Consider the following 22,585-nt stretch of genomic DNA (forward strand, 5'->3'; position numbering starts at 1 on the left):
GATTGTTTTGAATTCTTAGAATTTTGTGCATTTGCAATGTACCTAAGTTAGTAGCGACCGAAGCGAGCTTGGTTTGCTAAGCAAACCACATAAGATTGCGTAGCAATTTTCGGGGGTTGGCGAGCAGTGGGTGCAGCCCACTAATTAAGAATACTTTCTAAAGGTGTAATTTCCTGACATTAAGTTAAAATTTAACAATACATACAGATATCAATAGTTATAAATAGTAATTTTAAGATACACACTGTAAACTTATATTTACCTAATAGGAGAGGATAACCAAATCTGTTTATTAGGTGATTGTTTATTCAAAACGTATGAGCCATGATGATTAAGTGTAACAGTTAAAACACCATTCTACAAAAGAAAGACAAATAATTTTTTAATTAAATTTTTCTTTTTATAAAAAATACAAAATTTTTTATGAAAGAATAGATAATTTAAATTTTTTTTATTAGTCTATTTTTTTTCTTATTTTGTTCTGTTTCTATAGTATCTGTAGTAGGTATTTTAGTACCAATATTGGTATATTGAATTGGTAGTTAAAAAAAATGACAACTCCAATTAACATAATAAAAGTAATACCTATTACAGAAGGCCAATTTTTTTTAAGGTTCTCGTGTATAAATAGTACATTTTCTCCATCAATTTAGCATTTTAACACATTTTTTTAAATTTCAATTTGTACCTATGATCAAATTTATATGCATAATAATATTAAAATAACTAGTAATGACTGAGGCTAATACTTTCATTATCATTTTTGGCAAACTAATATTGGTACTTTTTTTAAAGGTCTACAAAACTGTCAAACTATTATTGATGCTAAACTAAATGAATTTCAAAAAGTCAGATATTTAAAATTCGATTTCTTAGGCACTAGTCAGTCGATTTCATGCAAATTTTGTATTCTGTTATGTAAAATTACAAACTTTAAAATCATGTAAAAAATTGTATGCTTTGAAATTCAAAATTGTTTTGACTCTTATTTAATAAATATTTTTTTTGTTCCCAATGCACACCTGGAGAATGACCTAGGTCATACAGGTATCTGAAGGGCAGATTTGTTGGCCACTCTTTTAGGGGCACCATATTTGGTGGGCCAACGTTGCTCCCACAGTAAGGACAGATAGTACAGAGAAGGAAAGAACATCCATGCCTTGCCCGGGATTCGAACCCAGAACCTTTCTGATGCAAGGGCAGTTCCCTAACCCCTACACGGGCGGGTCGGCTTATTTAATAAAATAACATACCTGCCAACTTTTACGCATTTGGCGTAAAATTTTATTTTTATATTTAAAGTGGTAGTAAATATATACTTTTTCTTCTTTTATAAACTTAATTTTTAAATGATTTTGATCACCACTATACTTAAAAAAATTAAGCATATATATTGATATGTGTTGCTATCATGGTTGTCAGCTTAAGCTTTTTCAAATACAAAGTATTTTCTGGCTTAAAAATTAAATTTTAATTCCATTTTAATACCACTGGAAAATATCAGAATGGAAGGGATTAAAAGTTGGCAGGTATGAAATAATATTTATGAAAATTAATTTTTTACATGGAATTATCTTTGGATAAACGGATTTTATAACTGTGTGCAAAAGTTTTTCAATTCACTCAAAAGATTTGAGATATGGCGAAATATGCAAAAAGTAAAATTAACATTGAGGGTTCCAAACTTTGAATGGCTCTCTTGACCCAATTATGGGGACCTTATATATTGGGGGTCAAAAATCCAAATAAGTTGAAAAAAGGGTACGTTTATTCAGAGAAAGTATGCTTTTGTATCTAATTTCATAACTAAAAATATCGCCTGCTCTTATTAATTAGCATATTTTAGGTCACCCCTTTAAGTAATTAAGATTAAGTTCTAGAACTCGAAGATCCGATCATTAGATCAAAAGTTATTAAGGGTAGTCCGTTTTTTTATTTCGTGCACTGTACATTTATAATAACTGTGATAAAAATTAAACAGTTAATTTGTCAATTAAAAGATGATACATACATACTTGTATATCATAGATAATAAATAGATATAGGCAAAATATAATTTCCTGAATAAAATAATACAAAAACAGAAGTCATACTTGATCTCTGGAAAAAAAATTCTTCAAGTTTTAAGAGCAATTATTTTAAAAACACTCTACTCTCGATTTTTTTAGTTAGTTAAAAATTCATGAAAATAATATTTGTGGACAAAAAGTACTAGTATAAAGTTAAAAGTATGAGGAACTAAAATTTTATATACATTAATACAAAATCACTAATAGAGGCAAAGTTGTCTCAAAGAAGAAAAGTTCTGAAATATGCCTAGAAAGTAAAATGAGAGACTTTAGCAGATTTAAATTTCCTTTAAAATGGAAAGATAAGAATATTTCAAACAGCTTCTAGAACATATTTTTAGTATTGATGCATATAGACAGAAATCTTAAAAATAATTATTTATGAAAAATAGTTAATCAAGAAGAAATAGAATCTAAAGTACATTACAACATCAGTTAAAATTGACACGCTTTTATAACTATACATGAACAAATTTTTTGAAAAAGCTGCTTTGAAAAATCTATAGTTTCAGCATCTTATTTCAATCTCTACCAATCATTAGGTTTAAAATTCCATTTAATTAGTTTTTATATACTTAGAAAAGTGTATGGTAGAAAATTAGGGCTTAATTTCAAAATTAAAAAAAAAATCTAACCATTACTTAAAAAAAAAATTAAAAATAGAAAACCTAAAATTTTCTAAGATTTTTATTACAAAATTTTTCCTGTTCTTCGAATTTTTGTAGACATTAAATGTTTTTATTTTTAAAGACATTTATTTTCTACTTGTTAGTGTCTATTTATCAGTAATCATACTATGCCATGTTCAGTTCAGAACCTAGATGTTTATTAATACGTAATGAACAATGAAAAGAACTATTTTTTCTATTTTTAATAAAGAGAATAGAAATTGAACACCAATAGATTTACAGAAAAAGATTCTAAAACAATTTAAGCAGAAATTAAAGCACTGTCAGACAAATAGGCTTATTATTTATTGTAGTATGAACTGAAAATCATCAGATTCAGTTTCAGAAAAAATTAAGGTTGATGTATAAAAGAATGCAAGAACAAGGTTAAAGAAGTATAACCTACAGAATACTCACAGAATCCTAAATATTTAGCATTTTAACAAAAATTATAGCATGCATTTATTTAGATTAATTCTGATTTATTTCATTCATTGTAACTTATTTATTTATATTTGGTGGCAGGGTTTAAGCTGTGTTACAAGATTTTGAAAAAAGAAATAAATTTTATTTAGCAAAGTAAATAGAATTTCATATATTATTCTAGAAACTTAGATATGTTGATTTTTTATTTGCAAAATTTTGTAACAGGAATTTTTGCAGGTGTAAAGCTTTCTCTAGTTGTTTTTCCGTGAAAATTTGTCTCGTTTTATTTAGGTCATATATTTTTTTTTTACATATTATGTTAAAAATGCCACCAACAAGGTACCCTGTTCTTTGTAACAGAAATTAAAAAATTATATGGAATGCAATTACCCTATAAATTTAAATTACTAGATAATTTTTTTCTTAATTCTTGATAGAATTTTGAAAGTATTATTTTCAGGTTGAATATTATTTTTTAATATCCTCTAATATAGAGATAAACTTTTTACAGATGTCACATTAAAAATTATTATAAAAGTCCAAAAAAATTAAATGTTTTACAATTATCTTTCATAATTACATAATTGCCTTCAATAATTTGAAACCAAAGATATAGACCTGGCAAAACATAAAACATAACATCGATAAAACACAACACAAATAAAACAAACCATAAATAAAACATTACATAATATAGCAAGTTTCAATATACTCACACTATAATTCACATCCCATTCTACAAGATTAGATTTTTCCAAAACATTTTCAAAAGACTCACATAAGTTTTGCAATGTTTCCTCTGCTATTTGTTCAAATTTAACAGATGAATTTATGCTGCAATGGATAAATAAATAAATAATGACAAAATATCACACATCAAGGGTTTATAATCAAAAAGAAGAAAATTTTCTCTATCTTCTCTAGGCCATTTTGCATAAAATTCCGGGATAATAAAAATTAAACGCATAATATATTTAATATGAAAAAAAAAACTTTCTCCTCATATTTTGTGTGTAAATTGGATTAATTTTTAAGATTATAGGCAATTTATTTAAGAACTAAAATGAAGAGTAAATTCAATATGTGCCACAATCTTAATGAGTTAAGTTAAAATGCTGCACATTTAAAATAATTATAACAATAAAGGAGAAGAAAACATTTACAATAGTTTAAACTTAAATTTTTTAAAGATAAATAATAAGAATAAAAAAATTGAAATTGCAGTGAGATAAAAAGGCAGGGGAATAATTGGAAAATTTTTTTTTTCTTTTTTAAAAATTGCTAACTCTTTTTTAAGAAAATTAATCTTGGTTTACAATATTACCTTGCACTTACTCATAAAGATGTGTTGTGGATGAAGTAGAAAAGGAACATAAACATAAAAATTACATTACATATGTAAATTTGAGAATAGCCTTCTGTTAAATGCTTATTAATTATTGAATCGTTAACTCAATACAAATATGTAAAAATTACAAAACTAGAAAAATTTATTATATATAAAAAAACTATATATATATAAAACTTAGATTAAAAAAGGTCCCTCCAATTTAAAAATTCAATATATTTTATTAAAATTAGTAATTTGGTTCAATATTTCTTTAATAAAATAATTAAAAAAAGAATTTTAGTAATTTTGTTGGGGACAAAAAACAATAAGCCAGTAATTAAAAATCTTTGACAAAAGTAAATTACATAACAGTGTTCCCATTTTTATAATTCTGCAATCATCAAATTCTTAATATCACTTGTTTTTGCACAAAATAATAAAGAAATTAATTCAATATTTTTAAATGACAAATTTGAATAATTTTTGTTACAGCATACGCTTAAAACATTAGAAAAAAGAAGTTCCCTAAACTCAATATTTTATTAAAATTTTAATTGAATTCTTGAATTTTTTTAAACCTAATTTGTTATACTCAAGGAGGGCTGAAATTTAAGTTAGAGAAGTCTTAAATACTTTGTTTAATTAGTGGAAAGTGAAAGTCCCTCAGATTAAAGTTCATTAATTTACAATTTTAAATAAATTTTATCTTTATTCAATCAAAAAGAGAGATGAAAATTATGAAGTGGCGAGACTCTGCTGCTGACTGTCTTAAACCCAGATTAAAATCTTGATCAGTGAACAATCCTCATTGCAGTACTGATCTACTAATAAAACTGCACCATCACTATAGATTTTTCATCAATGCAATTTTAATGGGTTTGTGTCGTAAGCACAGAAAATAGTGGTAAACTAATATAAAATTTTCTTTTGAGGAAATTGTTTTTAAACTCCATGTCTGATTTTCCAATTGCCGAGATTTTCAGCTTAGTTCGAGAGATGCAACTAGTAATCATTAGTTAAGCTTGTAATATTGAGTTTTAGCTAGATTAGATAAGGTGAAAAATTCCCTGACAATTGAGATATAATTACTTTTTTCCCTGACGTTTTTCTCAAATCTCATTTTCCCCGACTGTTCCCAATATTTCAGGTACATACAAACCCTGCATATCTACTAACTACAGGAACATGAAAATAAAAAAAATTTGCCCAATATACTTGATAAAAGTTTTATGAATAATTATGTTGTCCACCACAATGTGTTGAAAACTTTATAACTTTCAAAGCTTGGGAAAATTTTTTTAAAAAAAATATATGATTTGCTTCCACCGAGTAAGTTTTTGTATTGATTATTACTTTTTAATAAATAAAATTTAAAGTGTAATTTTAAGTTGAAGGTCCACCAGTGTGGATTTCACTTAAAGTATATTTTATGAGCACCCATTAAAAGTTGAGGGCATTATCACTGTTTGCAACTAATTCACAAAGAACAGGTATTTTAAATATAGACTTTAAAAAAATATATTTAAATGTAAGTATTTATTCAAATTATAATGCTTATTCTTTTACTCAGTTTAATAATTATAAAATATTCCCTAACATTAATTTGAAAATACATATACTTTTAAGGAAATATAACTATTAAATGTAATTTTTAAAGAGTTTTAAATATAAATTTTTTAAATAAATTATTTCATATGTGGAGTAGATAACACTCATGGTTTTGCTTGAAGGAATATTTTATCAGCTTTGCTTTAAATGATAATGCTTTGGTTTATAACATGAATTTATAAAATTTCAGGCAAATTAAGAAAAAATTCTTACATATTAAAATTATAAACTTTATAAAATTTTAAAAATTAATAAAATAAAATTATGCATATTATGAAAAAAAATTTACCTGAAGGATTTCATTTTAGTTATATTATAACAGAAATTGGCTATAACTGGAATACTGATCTTGTTTTGCATGTGCTATAAAATATTAATCACAGAGAACTTAAATAATAATATAGTTAACAAAAATAGGAAGAAAAAAAAACATTATAAATTATTTGAATAAATAAGGCAAATATTTTAAGAGAAACATATAAAAAATTATCACCACAAAAATATACGTATTTTTTGTACATATCAAATATTTAAGCCCTTCAATTATCAAGCCTCTTTCAAAGTTTGCATAGTGATTTTCAAATAAGCAATATTTTTCAATGAATGATAGAGAAAAAGCTAGTTTTGTTATACAGAAAAGAATACTTTAGTCAGTTTTTGGCTAATGTGACCTCATAAGTAGCTATCAACTAATGGATAACTTATTCTATTTTGTAGTTAAATGTCAGATCATTAGTATATTTTATTTAGCGATGTTCAACAAAATAATAATATTAAAAGAAGAGCAATTCATTTTGCTTTTATAGTTAATGATCAGGGTTGGCAGGTTTTTGACATGNTAATAATATTAAAAGAAGAACAATTCATTTTGCTTTTATAGTTAATGATGCAAACTTCAATTAACTTAAACTAAAATCAACTTATTAAAGATAATAAAGTATGAATATAAAAGTGTTGACAATCTATCATCATAAAAATTAATCACATCTATAAAAGTCATCAAAGGAGGTTTTAAAAATTGATATCAATAAGATTTGTACTAATAATTTATAATAGAAAACATGCCTGTAATATTAAGAAGGTGGACATTTTTTTAAGAATTGAATTGATTATAGGGTTTAGTGGTATAAAAATAACTTAGTGAAGATAATAATAATGATACAGGCAATATTAAAATCCCCAATTGAATATATAGTAACTAAAACTGTAAACAAGCTTCCCTGTTATGTCTTTAGTGCAAAGTAAAGAGAAAAAAAAAATTAATAGCTATTTAACTTGGTATCAGAGCATTTGCTCTGAATATAATGCTTTTTATATAATATCGAAAACTGCATGCAATTTTACCCAAAGAAATATTCTAAATTGTGAAATTTGATGTTGGCTTTTACCATTATTTTATACGCAATAACTAGATAATATTAAGTAATTAAAAGTAATTATCAGCCGAAAGTATTGAAAAAAATGATTTGTTACACAAAATTATTTAATATAACAAAGCATGCATGATAGAATATAAGGAACAAATATTATAGAAAATATTTTGACTTATGGTCAGCTAATAAGATCATCTAAAAAATATATATTATTTTTTCCCTCTTGAACAACTACTCACAAAATTATGCGACTTAAAGATTTCATTTGAAAGAAGTCTATAAAAACTAGTTTTAATCCAACTGGAACCCATGCGGTGTATAAGATATTGACGAGAACAGAGAAAATTAATTTTTTTTGTAAATAGAGACATCTGAAAGCCTATAATTCAAACTCTATCTTTCAAATTACAATTTCGTGGAACCACTAAGCTGATACATATATAGATATAATACTAAGAAAAATTTCAAGTAAAAGACGCAGTTAAAAAAATCTTTGTAGAATCATTTTATTTTATTAAATCAGATGAATCGCAAAGTAAAATTATTCTAAGGCGATCAAAGTTTATATTTGTTTTGACTGGTGTGCATCCGGCTGCTCACTTTTGTTACGAAATAGAACCTCATGTTCATAGAGATTTAAAAACCCTCGAATAAAAATAAGTTATAGGTGGCGCTTTCCAACAACCATACTGTTGCAAGGAGACTGTGTTCTGAGGCAGAGGAAAAAAAAAAAAAAAAAATTAAAATTACTTCAGAAACAGTAGTACACTAGAAAAGATGTTCTATAAAAATTAAATAGTTTTAATAATGCATAGAACTCAATTTTTTTTAAAATTTCAGTATTATTTCTTTTATTCAGAAAGATATAATTATAATTAGGATCCTAATTTCCAAGAATGGATGGTGTTTTCAATAGAAGTGTAAACAATAACAATCTCGAGCTCGGCACCTACTCTAGTCCCGGTTAAAAAGTTTGCAGCTGCTTACTACATGTTATTCTGATAGGCGATGTTTTCAAATGGATAATTTTGTTTTCAATAAAAGAAATAAATTAGATAATTTCTGGGCTCAAATCTGCCATATTTCATAAGATATTAATGTTAATATGTAATTCTGGTGAGTTTGAAGTGAAAATTTGTTTTAGTTTTTAGAGATATATTGTTAAAAAAGGTGACATGGTTGCTAGATTTTGAATAACTCGCTTTTTTGGCAGTCTTGATATGGCGTCTTTCCATAAGTTTATTACTGTTTGTTCTTGTTGCAAGCTGTGCACCATCTTACGTTAGTGTTAACACTTTTAGCAATTTAAACACCAGTCTTGTTAGCATTGTAAACACAAGTAATAAGTAATAAAATACATTGTTTGCAAGAATCTCAAAATAAAATGATGCCAAATGGCTTTAAAATACAACGGAAACAGTAACCCGGAAATTTAGGCGGTACCGAGCTTTCAGAGTTATCTAGTGTAGAAAACACCATCCATAGGAGAATGCAGAATAGAATGTACTAAGTTAAAAATAAATTCTGAAAGTACAAAATAATTAGTCAAGAAGGCTGTAGATGTTTCTTACTTTCAATTTCTCCAAAAATACCGAATATTTTGGAAAGCAACCGTCAATAATTCTGTTTTAAAAAACCGAAAATAATAAAAATTGTAAAATTGAATAGTGACCTAAATTTGAGGAAAAGAAAGGAGGGGGGGAAAGGATAAGTTATTATACAAATATATAAAACTGGATGGAAGTAAAAAAAATATTTGCTTTATACTCATTTAGCTTAAGCCTTATAAATGTTTCACCTTTATTTAAGACCAAATTTTTGCACATTGGATAATTTAAGATTAACGACCTAGATTATTCAATGTCCAATGTGTGGATAAATGTCTTTGTTATAATATATAGAAATAAATTCATAATTGGACTCTATTCAGTTCCAAGATTGTGAATTCAAGAGTCGAACTTAAAACCAAATTAAGGAATATTAATGATAAAACGATAAAAAAATATTTATCAGCAATAACCTTTCATCATTAATAATTTATTATTAATAATTTATCATTAATAATTTATCATTAATAATTTATTGATTGATAATCTTATCAAATATTTTCAAAATATAATAGTCTTTTATTGGTTAATACTATCAAAATTTTCTTATTTTTATTTTTTGTTTACAAAATCGGAGTTTTGCTGAAAGACAGTGAATTCTTTAGGTTTTCAATAGTTGAAAGAAATTGGATACAGTTGACCTACACGAAAAAAAAAAAAGAATTTGTAACTTAACAAAACATTTATTTCTCACTGCATATTAATATGAAGATAAAAATTTGGAAACATTATAATTTAACTCAGTGCTTAAACGTGCACTTTTGTTTAAAGTAGCCATAATTTAAAAAACTTGAAGCTGTGTGTGGTTGGAAGCAAAAATTTCTAAAATCCCTTGTGCATGTTTTCAAATAAGTGTACATTAGAGATCATGTTTGTTCAAACACAAAGATTTTCAAAATGTAACTGTGATATGTTGAGGTATTAAATCTATCGTGAAAACAATTGCTGAATTGGTAAATTTGTAAGAAAAACAAACAGCAAAAATTTTACTTCTAGCTTCCTTTACAATAAATTTGTGATTTAAATAAATAATTTGAATTTTAATCAATCTTGTATTGAAAAATGAATTCAACTGTTATATATTTAAATCTATCACCAAGTTTTTCAATATTTTTTTATACAATGGTGCTAAAAACTGAATGGATATTCTATGCATGTTTCTTTCCTTTCAAATTTCCTAAATAAATAATTTATTAATAAAATATGGATGTATAACAAGTTATCAATTGAAATTCGTTCATTTGGGAAGCCACCAATGCGTTAGAGAAAGTAAATATAGAATTGCTTTCATACTTTAAAAATATTTAGTTTCGAATTAAGCGTATCCCTGATTAAACATATACATTTATTTGAAATCTAATGCAAAATTTATGAGATCATTGAGAAAATATTTAATTATTAGTTTGAGTTTATTTAATATCCAATAATGTAATCTGGCCTTGTATTTAGCATAACAGGACATTTAAAAATGAGTACAAAAAAAACAAAACAAAAAAAGCACCATGTTTAGGACTGAGGTGAAACAATAATTAATGTTTTTGATAGGTAATAATGGCAGTATATAATAGTTAGAATTATTTTGTTAGAATTATTTTTTTAAAACTTGAGAATTCTTTTTCGCTATTTTTATCATGAGCATGTACGAGCAAAATTAAACTTATCATATATATATTCATGCCTTATCTCTTATCATCAAAATATGTTCAATAAAATTAGAGAAAAATATTTTTTTAAACAAAATTAAATTATGCCAGATACCCGTACTCACTCACAAATAACTGACACCGGTAATATTTTTTTCATTAACTATTGCCAAATGGATTTTCTACATCCTTTTAAAGCCCTTATGAAAAGCATGTGCATTCGCATTACATTCGTAAGCATGTGCATTCGCATTACATTCGTAAGCATGTGCATTCGCATTGCATTTGTGAGCATTTGCCGATTTGTGTAAAAGTTTGCAACTAGACTTATAGAAAACTATTTGATTGAAAAAGAAAAAAATACGTTTTAATTGAGAATTGTAGTCATAATTTAAAGGGATTTTCTATTACTATTTTTTATAAGGGAATCTTTTACGTACTAAATTATTTCCTATGTTTTGTAGGAACATTAAAGCATTAATAAAATATTTTTTGGGTCTTTCTTCCCACTCAGTATATGTGCCCTCACAGTACGTTTCTCTCAAGGTTTAGTTGCAAACTCTTTTTCCTTTTCCTTAAAAATAGAAAAGATAAATTTTAGATATTGTAAAAATAAACTTACGCAAAGATTTAATTTTCGTGGAAAAAAATAGATAAGGGGAAACAAAATTTATCGTAGTATATTAGTTTTAGTTTAGTTAATTTTTTTATTATTACAATAATTATTAAAATAAATTGCAAATTAAAATTATAACAGGGCTGTTTGTATCTTGAAATAGAGGGGAAAAAATCTATAGGCAAATCCACTTTATTGCTGCCTTATTTTCGGGAATGAGAAAAAAATATCCCTGACTGTCAAAATTCATTAAAAGTTATAACATATATTCAGCACTGTTTCTGATCCAGAAGAAAGTAATGGTAGATGGTCGATAGTTTATAATAAGAAAAGCTTTATCAATCCTTTTTAAAAAATTAGGACTGTAAGCGATTCGATTCCATATGTAAATATATGTAATAACTGTTAAAATGTTTTAAATGAAGGATATATATATTTTTTTTTGAAAAAACCAGCTAGAAATATTTTTATATACAGTTTTTTCTCCTTTCCTAAGTATAGACGGTCATGAAAATTTTTCAAACACCATTTTTTATTTATTTTTACAAATAACGTAATGGTGATGATGACCAGAATTCCGCAGCATTCGTTTTGTGAATATTGTGTTAACGATGTCGATCGACATTCTACAGCTTTTGTAGGTGATAAGAGATATCGATCAATATTCCACAGCATTTTTTTATAATATGGCACAATACTTTTTTGGATATCGAACAATATAAGAAGTGATGTACATTTTCATATTGATATCGTTTTGAGATATATGCTGCATGGTAAAAGCAATAGTATGGTGTGCAAGAAAAAAGAAAAAAACTAGCTACAGTAAATAACTTTCGATCTAATCAAATCTTCGCGTTCTAGGACTCAATCTTAATAGCTCGAGGGGGGGGGGAACCTCAAATATACTAATTAATTAGTGCAGATGACATTTTAAGTTGCAAAAGCAGACACAGAAACGGACTTTCTCTGAACAAACAAACCTTTTTTCGACGGATTCGTATTTCTGACCCCTAAAATAGAGGGGTAGTTGCAATCTGGGAAACATGATTCGAATAGTCTGGAGAGCTGTTCGAAATTTGGACCCCTTAATATTCATCTTAGTTTTTGCGTATTTCGAGAGCTTTTTAAGCGAATTAAAAAAATTTTTGCCCAAAATCAACGAAATAGTTTTCCCAAAAATAAATCCAGGTAAAAAATAATTTGAAATAATTAGTTATTATATATTTTTTATTTTATTTAATAATAGTCGAAAATTTTTTTTAACTGTAAGGGCTCAAATTTTTTCATTGTTTTAATGAAGTAAAAATTGTGTACCTTACAATTCAAAATTTTTTCCGCCATTATTAAGAAAAATAATAATAAAAAATTAATATTTATTAAAATTTATATTTCACAATTATTTTCGGAAAGACGAATTTTATAATAGTGTTAGCCATTTTTTTAATTCGCTTTTAAAATACTCGAGATATGAAGATATGCGCAAAAATAAAATTAACATTAAGGTGTTCAAGAATCGAGCTTTTGACCAAACTACCGTGACCATATTTCCGAGATATTTTGGGGGTCAGAATTTCGAATCCTTCGAAAAATAGGCACTTTTATTTAGAAAAAGTACGTTTTTGTGTCTTATTTCGTATCTTAAAATATAGTCTGCATTAATTAATTAGCATATTTGAGGTCACCTCTTCAAGCCATTAAGATTGAGCCGTAGAACGTGAATATTCGATTATTGGATTAAGTTATTCAGGGTGGACTGCTTATTTTGGACATTGTACATTTAATTTAAATCATGTTTAAAGTAACTGAATATTTCTTTTCTTTTAGCTACCATTTTAATTGTCATGGAAAATCACAGTTGCTTCGTTAGAAACATAAATTTAGATTGATCAGGAGTATACTCAGAGGAATAATGACAGAGGCTCAGAGATCAGAAGCTCAGAGACGTAATTCGGGTTAGACAGAGGTAAGGTAACTTGAGATATGAACAAGACAAAAGTTTAACTTCACGGAAGCACTGAATCTCAGTATTTGGTATTTTCAGAACAAACACATAACGTTGGTTTACAAAATGTTAGCTGAGACGTTGACGTCGATACTTACTGAGAGTTTGAACGTATTTAAACTAAAGGCAATTAAACAGAAGCAATAAATGTCACGGAGAGAGCTTTAAGCAATAAAGCCCAAGAAAACAAGACAAATTTGTAATACTTACAATAACTTATAGGTTTAGTTTTACTCGATGGCACTATCTCTTTCGCACCAAAAAAATGCCAAGCTTCTTTCTGCCCTTGTACCCCATAATATTGCGGGTTCGCATAGTTACAAGAAAGTAGAAGGCATTTAATATGCTGAGTTGTTCATTTAAATGTTGAAACTATAAAAATGTGTTTGGAAAGTAACTATGAAAAAAACCCCTTCTTCTTGAGTACTTAGTGAAAAAAAAATCCCGCTGTTTATTCTTATCAAAAAAGCTAAACTTAGGTAATATAACTAATAAACTTAGGTTATGTAACTAATATAATTAGGCAATAAACTTAGGTAATTACTTTCTTAACTTTACAAAAGTTTCTTCAACTAAATGGAATACCTATAAATAAATAAATTAAATATTCTGCAGCATTTTTAATCTAATATTTGTTTTTTAAAAAATGAATAAAAAAATTCTGACAATTAACTTTTTAGTAATGTCGAACAAAAACTCGCAAAATTTAAGTACTATTTTTAATGATTAAATTACGTTATTTTTCAATACGAATAATAAAAATTTAATTAACCGGTAAAAGTTTTTTGTTTTTATCTTTTTTGTAACAGTTACTAGATGAAATTCCACTTATAACAATATTTCTTGTAGCACTATGAATATATAGGAGTTTATCTATGGAATGGAAACATTTCAAGACTAACTCCATGCAAAATTTTTTTCTTTAAGTAGCAAATGTTTTGAAAGTATGACTTACGGCAAAAATTTTGAAAGATCAGGCTTGAAGCTTTTAGGAATAGTGTCCTTTCTTATCATGAAAAGTTTGGATTGACGAAAGGAGTATTGGAATACCAATACTCCTTTTTTTAGATAAATAGATAAATTTTTTTGAAGCTAGATAAATTTTTTTCTAGCTTCAAAACAGGAAATTTTTTAAAATCATTCTATAGGATTGTTGGTTCGTTGTAGTGGAACTGGGCGTCTGAGGTCTTACGGTCCTTTTCCCATTCATTCCTGAAATTAAACTAAGAAACACACATGTCAAAAATAAAATTAAGGGTGCAAAATGGTGTTCGTGAGAGAAAAAAAAGGCACTTTGTCCTAATTAGGTAATAACAAAATTGCAAGTAATAAAAAAGTACATGAAAAAAAGGTAAAATTAAAGTACAATGAGAAAGTAAACACTAATGAATATTTACAATATTTACAGTTTGGGAATATATACAAAGGGGGGGGGGACGAGTTAAATGCATGTGAGTATATGTGTAAGTCTCTCTTGTACAGAGATTTTCTTTTACAGAGCCATACGGCCAGAGCCAGTATGGCTCTGGCCGTTCTGGTAATAACCACTCGTGCCGGGTTGCTCTCTACACTTAAGTTACAGGGATTAGCTTACCCCTGATCAGATCCCGAGGGATTTCTATAGGATTGTTCTTTCTTTCTTTATTTATGAAAAATTGGGCACCTGGGCCGCGCAGAAGGCCCATATCCCATACATCATGAAATAGTATAAAAAGTTAAAATACATTCTATAGGATTGCAACATTTATTGCATCCTATAGATGCAATGTATTTTTAATTATAGTGGTATTAGAAAAGAAAATCAGCTTTCAACTTCATTTTGGTAAGATTTATTGGTTGGTGGGATTGATATCGAGAGTATACTGTGTATCAAACTGATTGCTTACATTTTGAATTAAAATATATTTAACCCATCAGCTTGCAAAGTCGGTTCACTGCCAGCCGCAACTTACAAAATTACTGGATAACTAAAACTAATACTTTCTAAGCGTTCATCAATTTTCAGCTTACTACTTATCTTTAAGTCAGCGATTCCCAATTGGTGTTCTACGGAGCCCTGGGGCTCTGTAGAAGAGTTAAAGGGTCCTGTGAGTAAGCACTCTTTAAAACCAGTGGGGAGTTTTGAAACATCTCTTTTTATGTTTAGATCCAACCTATAATTCAAATTTTATTTAATCCTTCTGATGTCTTTACGATGCCAATGAAATAGAAATGGCAGTTTTGAAAATAAAGTATGTTTCTAATAGCAATATATTTAACGAAATATGAAAATAACAATCATTTATAAAATATTGCAATAGTATTTCCTGTCACGCTTTTGAAATCAAAATGCAATATTTAAATTCTTTAACGAAGAAATGTGTTTTTTTAAAAACCATTTTCAACGTTTATAACAGTTCTTTTAAGTTTTCATTTCAAAGCAAACTATAATTCGGCTTATTTTATTCTTGTCCGCCTTATGTATATATTCCCCAAAAAATAATAAATAAAATAAAAAATAAATCAATAAATAAAATTCGGAACTGGGCTAGATATAGCACAAGGAATAAAGAAATACGTTTTATTAAAAACCATTTTCGACGTTTATAACAGCTCTTTTAAGTTCTCATTTCAAAGTAAACCATGATTCGGCTTATTTTATTTACGTATGCCTTACGTGTATACACAAAAAAAAAAAATCAGAACTGGACTAGCTATAGCACAAGAACTGCGAATCTAACTGTCGGACCTGAAACCGAATTTAAGATTACTAATGTCAAAACGCTGAAAAATTTCCGTTTCTCTAAACATATTAAAATAAGTCTTTTTAGGTTATAATGTTTACAATTACCTTTATGTACTTTATTTATATAGTCGGGGTTCAGCCAAAAGAAGGTTGATTATTTAGGAACCGCTGTTTTAGCAATAAAGAGATAAAATATACCTCTTTAATAAGAAGCATTGAAACTTTGGCTGGTGTCGCTATTGTTGCCTATGGGAAAAATATTAGTAAAACCATGGGTTAACTGTACAATACTTTTAAGACAACCAAAAAGTAAGCATGCAAATAAATAAATAAAAGGTTAGGGATATTCGTAGTCGTTGCTAAGTGTCAGATTATAGGAATGATACGTATAAGTAAAAATTAATTATTTTTAAATTTCTGGAATCTGAAAATTTTGATGAGTAATATGTATAAGTAGAGATTTTAATAATGTTGTATATATAGATAATGCAATATACATGATATTTTGAAGGTATAATATCCTTAAAATAAGATTCGTATTGACTTTAATAAGCTAGGAAAATGGAGTTAAAATGAGAAAAAGAGATATATCTTTATAAATTCGTCTAATATTTCCAAATAAATATACTAAGTTTGGAAGACTTGATTTTAAATGTTTAAATTTAAAGTAAAATCTTATAAAAAAGAAATTTGTTATTTTTTTATTACATTAGGGATACCATATTTTTAATCTTCATAAGGATCGTACGAGCGCTGTTAAAGAGAGAAAATAATTAGTGGGAATATTTTTTTCTAAAGGTATGGCTTTTTAAGAGTAATGTAAAGTAAAGAAAATATCATGAACCATAACTTAACTATATACACACACAACCATAGTCAGACACCTAGCCCAGTGATTAAAAGTTCCATCTTATTATGACTACATAAAGAGCAATAGAAATAATAAGAATTAAAATTAAAATAATGACAAAAATATTAGGAATAAAACAAAATAATAAATAAATAAAAATAAAAAGAAGGAAAAATGCAAAGCTGCCAACTTGCACTGCTTTGATGATAAATTTTTTTAAGTGGTAGCAAAGTTTTTAATTTAATTTTATTCTCGATTTAATAAATTTGATTAAGAGTCGATTTTGTACACCACTACATGTAAATTAATAAAATTACCAGTTCAGGAAATGCTACTTAATTTCAGTTACTTCCTGGGAAAGTTTTCAATGAAATTTCAGTATTGTATAATTTACAATTATACTTTAATTTAATAAAATACTTTAATTTTAAAAAAATACTGTATAATTTAGTGTCTAACTACCATTACAAAATCTTTTACTCAAAGTGGAGCAGTTGGCATCCCTGAAAATGTATAAAAGAGGAAAATTTATGTGAAATTCTTTTTAAATATATGTCATTATGGCTGATGCAAAATGTACGGAAATATTGGAGACACGTTAATCAGAGGGAAAAAAAGGAAATATGGTGGTAACCAAGCTATTTCATTATCAATTTAATTATGGGATGTAATACTTTGATTTGTTTGCTTCACCACAATGGTGGAAATAACTAGTGGTGACACCATTAGTTATTTCAAAGTAAAAAATTTGATCTACCGATTAAAAGCAGTGCAGAACATCTCAAGAATTCCATTTTGCTCTCCAAAATTTATTTTTGTCATGTATGTTTCTTAGTCTAATTTCAGGATGAATGGGAAAAGGGCCGTAAGGCCTCAGACGCCCATTTCCACTACAACGAACGAGCAGTGCAGAACAATGTACAGCTACCTCATCGACTCATACATGTTCAAGATGCTCAATATAATATTTTTCAGTTATTTTGACATGAAATAATACAAAATATTAAAAAAAATTACGAAAAATAACTTAAAAATTTTTTTGTCAATGGATTAAAAGGCTCCTAACTGGGTAACTAAAACAAAGTGGAGCTTAATAAGAACTTTTGAATTATTTACATGTAATGGTGGGTGAAACAGCTTAAAATCAATTTTACTAAAAAATTATAATTTTTATTATTTTAAAATTTATAGATGAGATTATTAGTTCTTCTACCACTAGATTAATTTTTCCCCAAAAAGGAACATGTTGGCACCTCTCTCTATATTGAGAGGCCTCCCTGGCCAAGCGGTAACGTCCGCCAAACGTTGTGTGAAGCGTGGAGGTAGCGGGTTCGAAACCCATGGTTACCCTGAATGTATATTCGGGCTGTCCATCTCTGTATTGTGCGATCTGCTCTTCTACTTGAAAAAGGGTTACAAGCCTCAATTGAGCACACAAGCCTGCAAATGCATGTTGTACCAATGAACAACAAACTCTTAGTTGAGAAGAAATGTAAGGATGTGGCACTTAAGAAAAATTCTGAGTACTTTCAAAAGCACTACTATAGTTAAAAATTTAATTTAAAGTATTCCAAAACCAGCATTTGCAGTGTAAGTCTCCCAACTTTCTTCGCCTTTTATAATACTTTATTCCTGTGGTAGTTATGCTAATGTTTTAATGTATCATTTTTCATTCATTTAAACTTATTTTCTACACCATTATAAATAAATGATTAAAAAGTTCACATGCAACGCCACTTTGTTTCAGCTCAATCACAGTGAGGCTTTTAAAATGTTAGCAAAGTTACTAAAAATTCTGAAAGCTTTATTTTTTAAAAGTCTACAGCTCAAAAAATATTTTGCAAAAACCGTAGTAGTAGGCAGGCCTGGAAGTTAGTAAGTACAGCTTGTTTGTAACTTATAAGATATTTCCGCTGATAAAATTCTCTGTTTTTTCGAGATAATGTTAAACTATATTGTTTTTTATTTTTCGAAAATTTAAATTGACACATGATCATTTCGTTACTATAGTTTGAGTTATACTTCGATAATAAGAATAATATCATTATGGAACCAGCACATAAAATTGTCTCTTAGAATGATAATTATAATTTTATGTTCTTTTGAACATTGTGAGGTGCAGGATTAATATCTTTTGAGCCTATTAATGAAAGGACTAAACCAAGAAATGATTCTCATAAAGCTTAGATATTAAAAATATTATGTCTGGGAAAGTTAAGTAATTTTAAAAAAATAAATCAAGTTTAGTTCAATGAAAGCTACAAAATATATTTGTCTTCCAATAGAGAAAAAATGTTCGTTGTAGACGACGAAATAGTTTCAAATTGATTGCATGTGACACAATGCGACCGAAAAAGAAAAGCTCTATTCGAAATGTATGCATTCAGAAAATGAATTTGTGTTCTTTTTTTATGGACCCAAGATAAATTGCAGATTATTTGTTCTGAAAAACGTGAGACAAATAGAAATGTAAGATCTAAGGGTTAGTGTTTGTTTTTGATCAAATGTTTATTGTTTCCAAGAGAAAAATTCAGAAAAGTTTCAGTTTATTTGTTGTTGAGCATCGAAGTCGTGATAAAACCTTAAATGTGGGGACAAAACAAATTATTCGCTGTCGAAATTTAGCATCTGTAAAAAAATTATTAATTTTTTAGAATACAAGAAAAATGCTTGATTGGCGTTTTAAAGAATAATCATATAACATCTATTTCATTGATATGTAATAAAATATGTATTTATTGATACCGGGTGATCAAAAAATGTTTCGGCATTTTGAAAAATCAATTAACTTATTCAACGTTATGAACTGAGTTCCTGCGGTCATATAATCTAAAGCAGTGGTTACCAACTGGTGGCCCGCGGTGCATTTTTTGGTGACTCGCGAACTAAAATATATTAGTAGTCGTTTTTTGCGGACAATTTTCTTAAAAAATCTATATGGGTTTAAAATACTTTTCTTTCATTTAAGAAAACCTAATTTCTTCGTTTCTGTGAAATTTAACGAACAAACGATGCAAAAAAATTTACTTCTCAGGTATTGCACCCAAGAAAATATTTATTCAAATACAAAAATAATCGTGTATGTTGCTCTTTTTTATTTCGCTTTTTTGTACTTAGTGACTATATTTTAGCATGTGCGTATAAGAAATTTTCTCGAAGAAATTCTCCCATTTAACTTTTTGAAACTACTAATTTTGGACGAAATTATTAAAATTTGTAGATTTTAAAACGCATAAAACAGGGAATGAATATCATATTTCATTTAAATTCCTTGAATTGAATATCGCGTGAGCGGAAAAGAAAAAAAATTAATTTCAGATGCTCGAGAAATTTTTTTTGTTGCTATAATTCCTAATAAGTCGAACAAAATGTAAATTTACCACAGAATTAAATTTAAAAGAAAAAAAAAATCTTGTCACTAAGTTTCTGATTAAGAGAAGATTCGAAATGATACGTAACAAGCATTATTTGTAATGCTTGTTATTTTGCTTTTTGATGTTAAAAAAACTTAAATAAAAATCTGACAGTAATATTTTCAAAAATAAAAGAGTCCTATATAAAATTTCGATAAAGTTGCAATTTCGATAAAGTTGCGGCACGCCATTTGACTAGTGTTTTGAATTGCCTCCCCCGGCCACATGTAAGTTGGAAACCCCTGATCTTGAACAAAAGCACCAAAAATAGAGATTTAGTTACCTGAATTTCTTTCCTACAGAAGCCGATTTTAGTTTAGTTAAAGAAATTTTAGTTCCTTTTCTTGTAGAGGATACCACATGCTAAATCAGTTGAAGAAAAGCAGAAGGAAACACAAATGGACAATTTGTTGTGATTTTCTTAGGAAACTAGAACGAAATCTTGAACTAACGAACTTGTTTGGAACCCTGACTAGTTCGAATTCCTAGTAGTTTCTCAGGAAACTGGATCAAACTAGTTCATTTATGTATTCTTATCAAGTTCGAAACTAGTCTCAAAATTTATCAACTCGTAGCACAGATGACTGGTAAAAAGTTATAAAACAATTTTCAAATTAACTAACATCCATAGCCGAAATGTGATATAGTCCACGGAAAAATTAACTAACTGGGTAAAAATTTCTGTTAAAATGCCCCAATATGCAACAGAGAACATTATAGTTTTTCTGAAGTTCATTGTAGTCATTGTCTCCAGCGCCTCCTGTTGATTAGCTTTACAACCAATTTTGATACGTGGCACCAATAAGTTATTTAGTTTTCTGAACAGAATGTAGTGAAACCCGCATATTTCATTTCCTTCCGTTTTTCGTTAATTGATTTTACAAATCATCAGCCATTTAAAAAAAATGAAGAACTGGAGAAAAATATGAGAATAGCTGCAAATTTACAAAAGAAGCATAGAACTTCTACATGTTATTATATGCTCTATTTTAAATAAAACAAAACTTGTACATATTTAAAAGATCAACTTTTATTTTAATAAATGTTAAATTCTCATGTAATTAAACTTTTTTTTTAATAAACTCATGTAAAATTCTTTAATTTTTTATGCTTAACAAATTTATTGATTTTTCAAATGCAATTTATTTTTAATAATGTGCATTTGCGCAAACGTGAAAAAACAATGGAATTATCTGTGGCCAAGCAATTTTTTAAAATTATGTCGCATCACTTAATCTTAATTCCAATCTTCATGGGACAAGATAAGATATTATTATTAATTAATTGCTATCGATTGTTGATCAAACCCCGAGTATGAATACTAACACGAACATATATCAAATCACGAAATTCTGTACATCAAGTACCTCATTTGAATGAACTCAGCATTATTTTGATCAATATATAATCCTTTGAAACAGGAACATAATAATAAAACGTTTCATAAATACTTCTCGTAGTTTGCTTCGTTTTTTATACAAATTCACTGGAATTAATTATAAAAATCTAAAATTTTTGCCGTCGTAAACAGAATTAAAACTGGTCATAGTGATTAGACGTTGTGGAAAAACAGGACATTAAGTTTTAAAATCTATTTCTTTAAAAAGAAGTAATAAAGAATTAGTCTCTTTCTCAAGCACTTGGATTTGATTGGTGGTTTTCGGAAGGACTGAGATTCAGTGTGAAAATAGTTTAGTTCTGGAAACAATTTAAATTTTACGCAAATTAAAAAAAGAAATCGATAGTGATTTGAGGTGATTTATTTTTTTATGAGTTTTTTATTTTATTTAGTTGACTATAAAAATAACATTAACCAAATTTTTCCGATGGTTTTTGGAAACGAATTTTATTTTGTTTCTTTAGTTTAATTGAAGTTTTTTGTAATTGTATGTATTTTAAATCGAAGGCGTTTTAAAAATTTCAGTTGCTAATTTTTTTTATTTATTTATGTTTAAATTCATTTTATAAAATTTTAACTTAAAATTTATTTTTAAAAGTTAGTAAAAAAATTATTAAAAACCAAATTTTCCATTTTAAAAAAAAAAATTACGATTTAATTTGGGAGGTTTTAAACAAAAGCAATTTATCAAAGTTGATCAGACAGATTCTCACAAGAAACATGTCAAAATTTACTATTCTTTTTAAAATAATGCTAAAAAAGGCATATAAAATCTGCTAATTATAAATTAAACGCTCTTTTTAACAAAAATCATTAAAAGAAGGATGGAAAAATGTAAAAAGTTAACATTTATCTA

General features: G+C 27.3%; 1 protein-coding gene across 1 annotated transcript in view; it reads right to left on the reverse strand.

Moving 5' to 3' along the window:
• Nucleotides 1-262: 262 nt before the first annotated feature.
• LOC107439127 (frataxin) overlaps nt 263-22,585 on the reverse strand; it is a gene marked incomplete at its 3' end in the record, with an annotated part of 77,352 nt that continues 55,029 nt past the window's right edge. Inside the window, 3 exon segments of the mRNA XM_071181365.1 lie at nt 263-357; nt 3,880-3,997; nt 6,391-6,464. Coding sequence (XP_071037466.1) covers nt 263-357; nt 3,880-3,997; nt 6,391-6,461 — 284 coding nt within the window.

The sequence above is a fragment of the Parasteatoda tepidariorum genome, chromosome 5 (assembly GCF_043381705.1).
Source record: "Parasteatoda tepidariorum isolate YZ-2023 chromosome 5, CAS_Ptep_4.0, whole genome shotgun sequence".
NCBI lineage: Eukaryota > Metazoa > Arthropoda > Arachnida > Araneae > Theridiidae > Parasteatoda > Parasteatoda tepidariorum.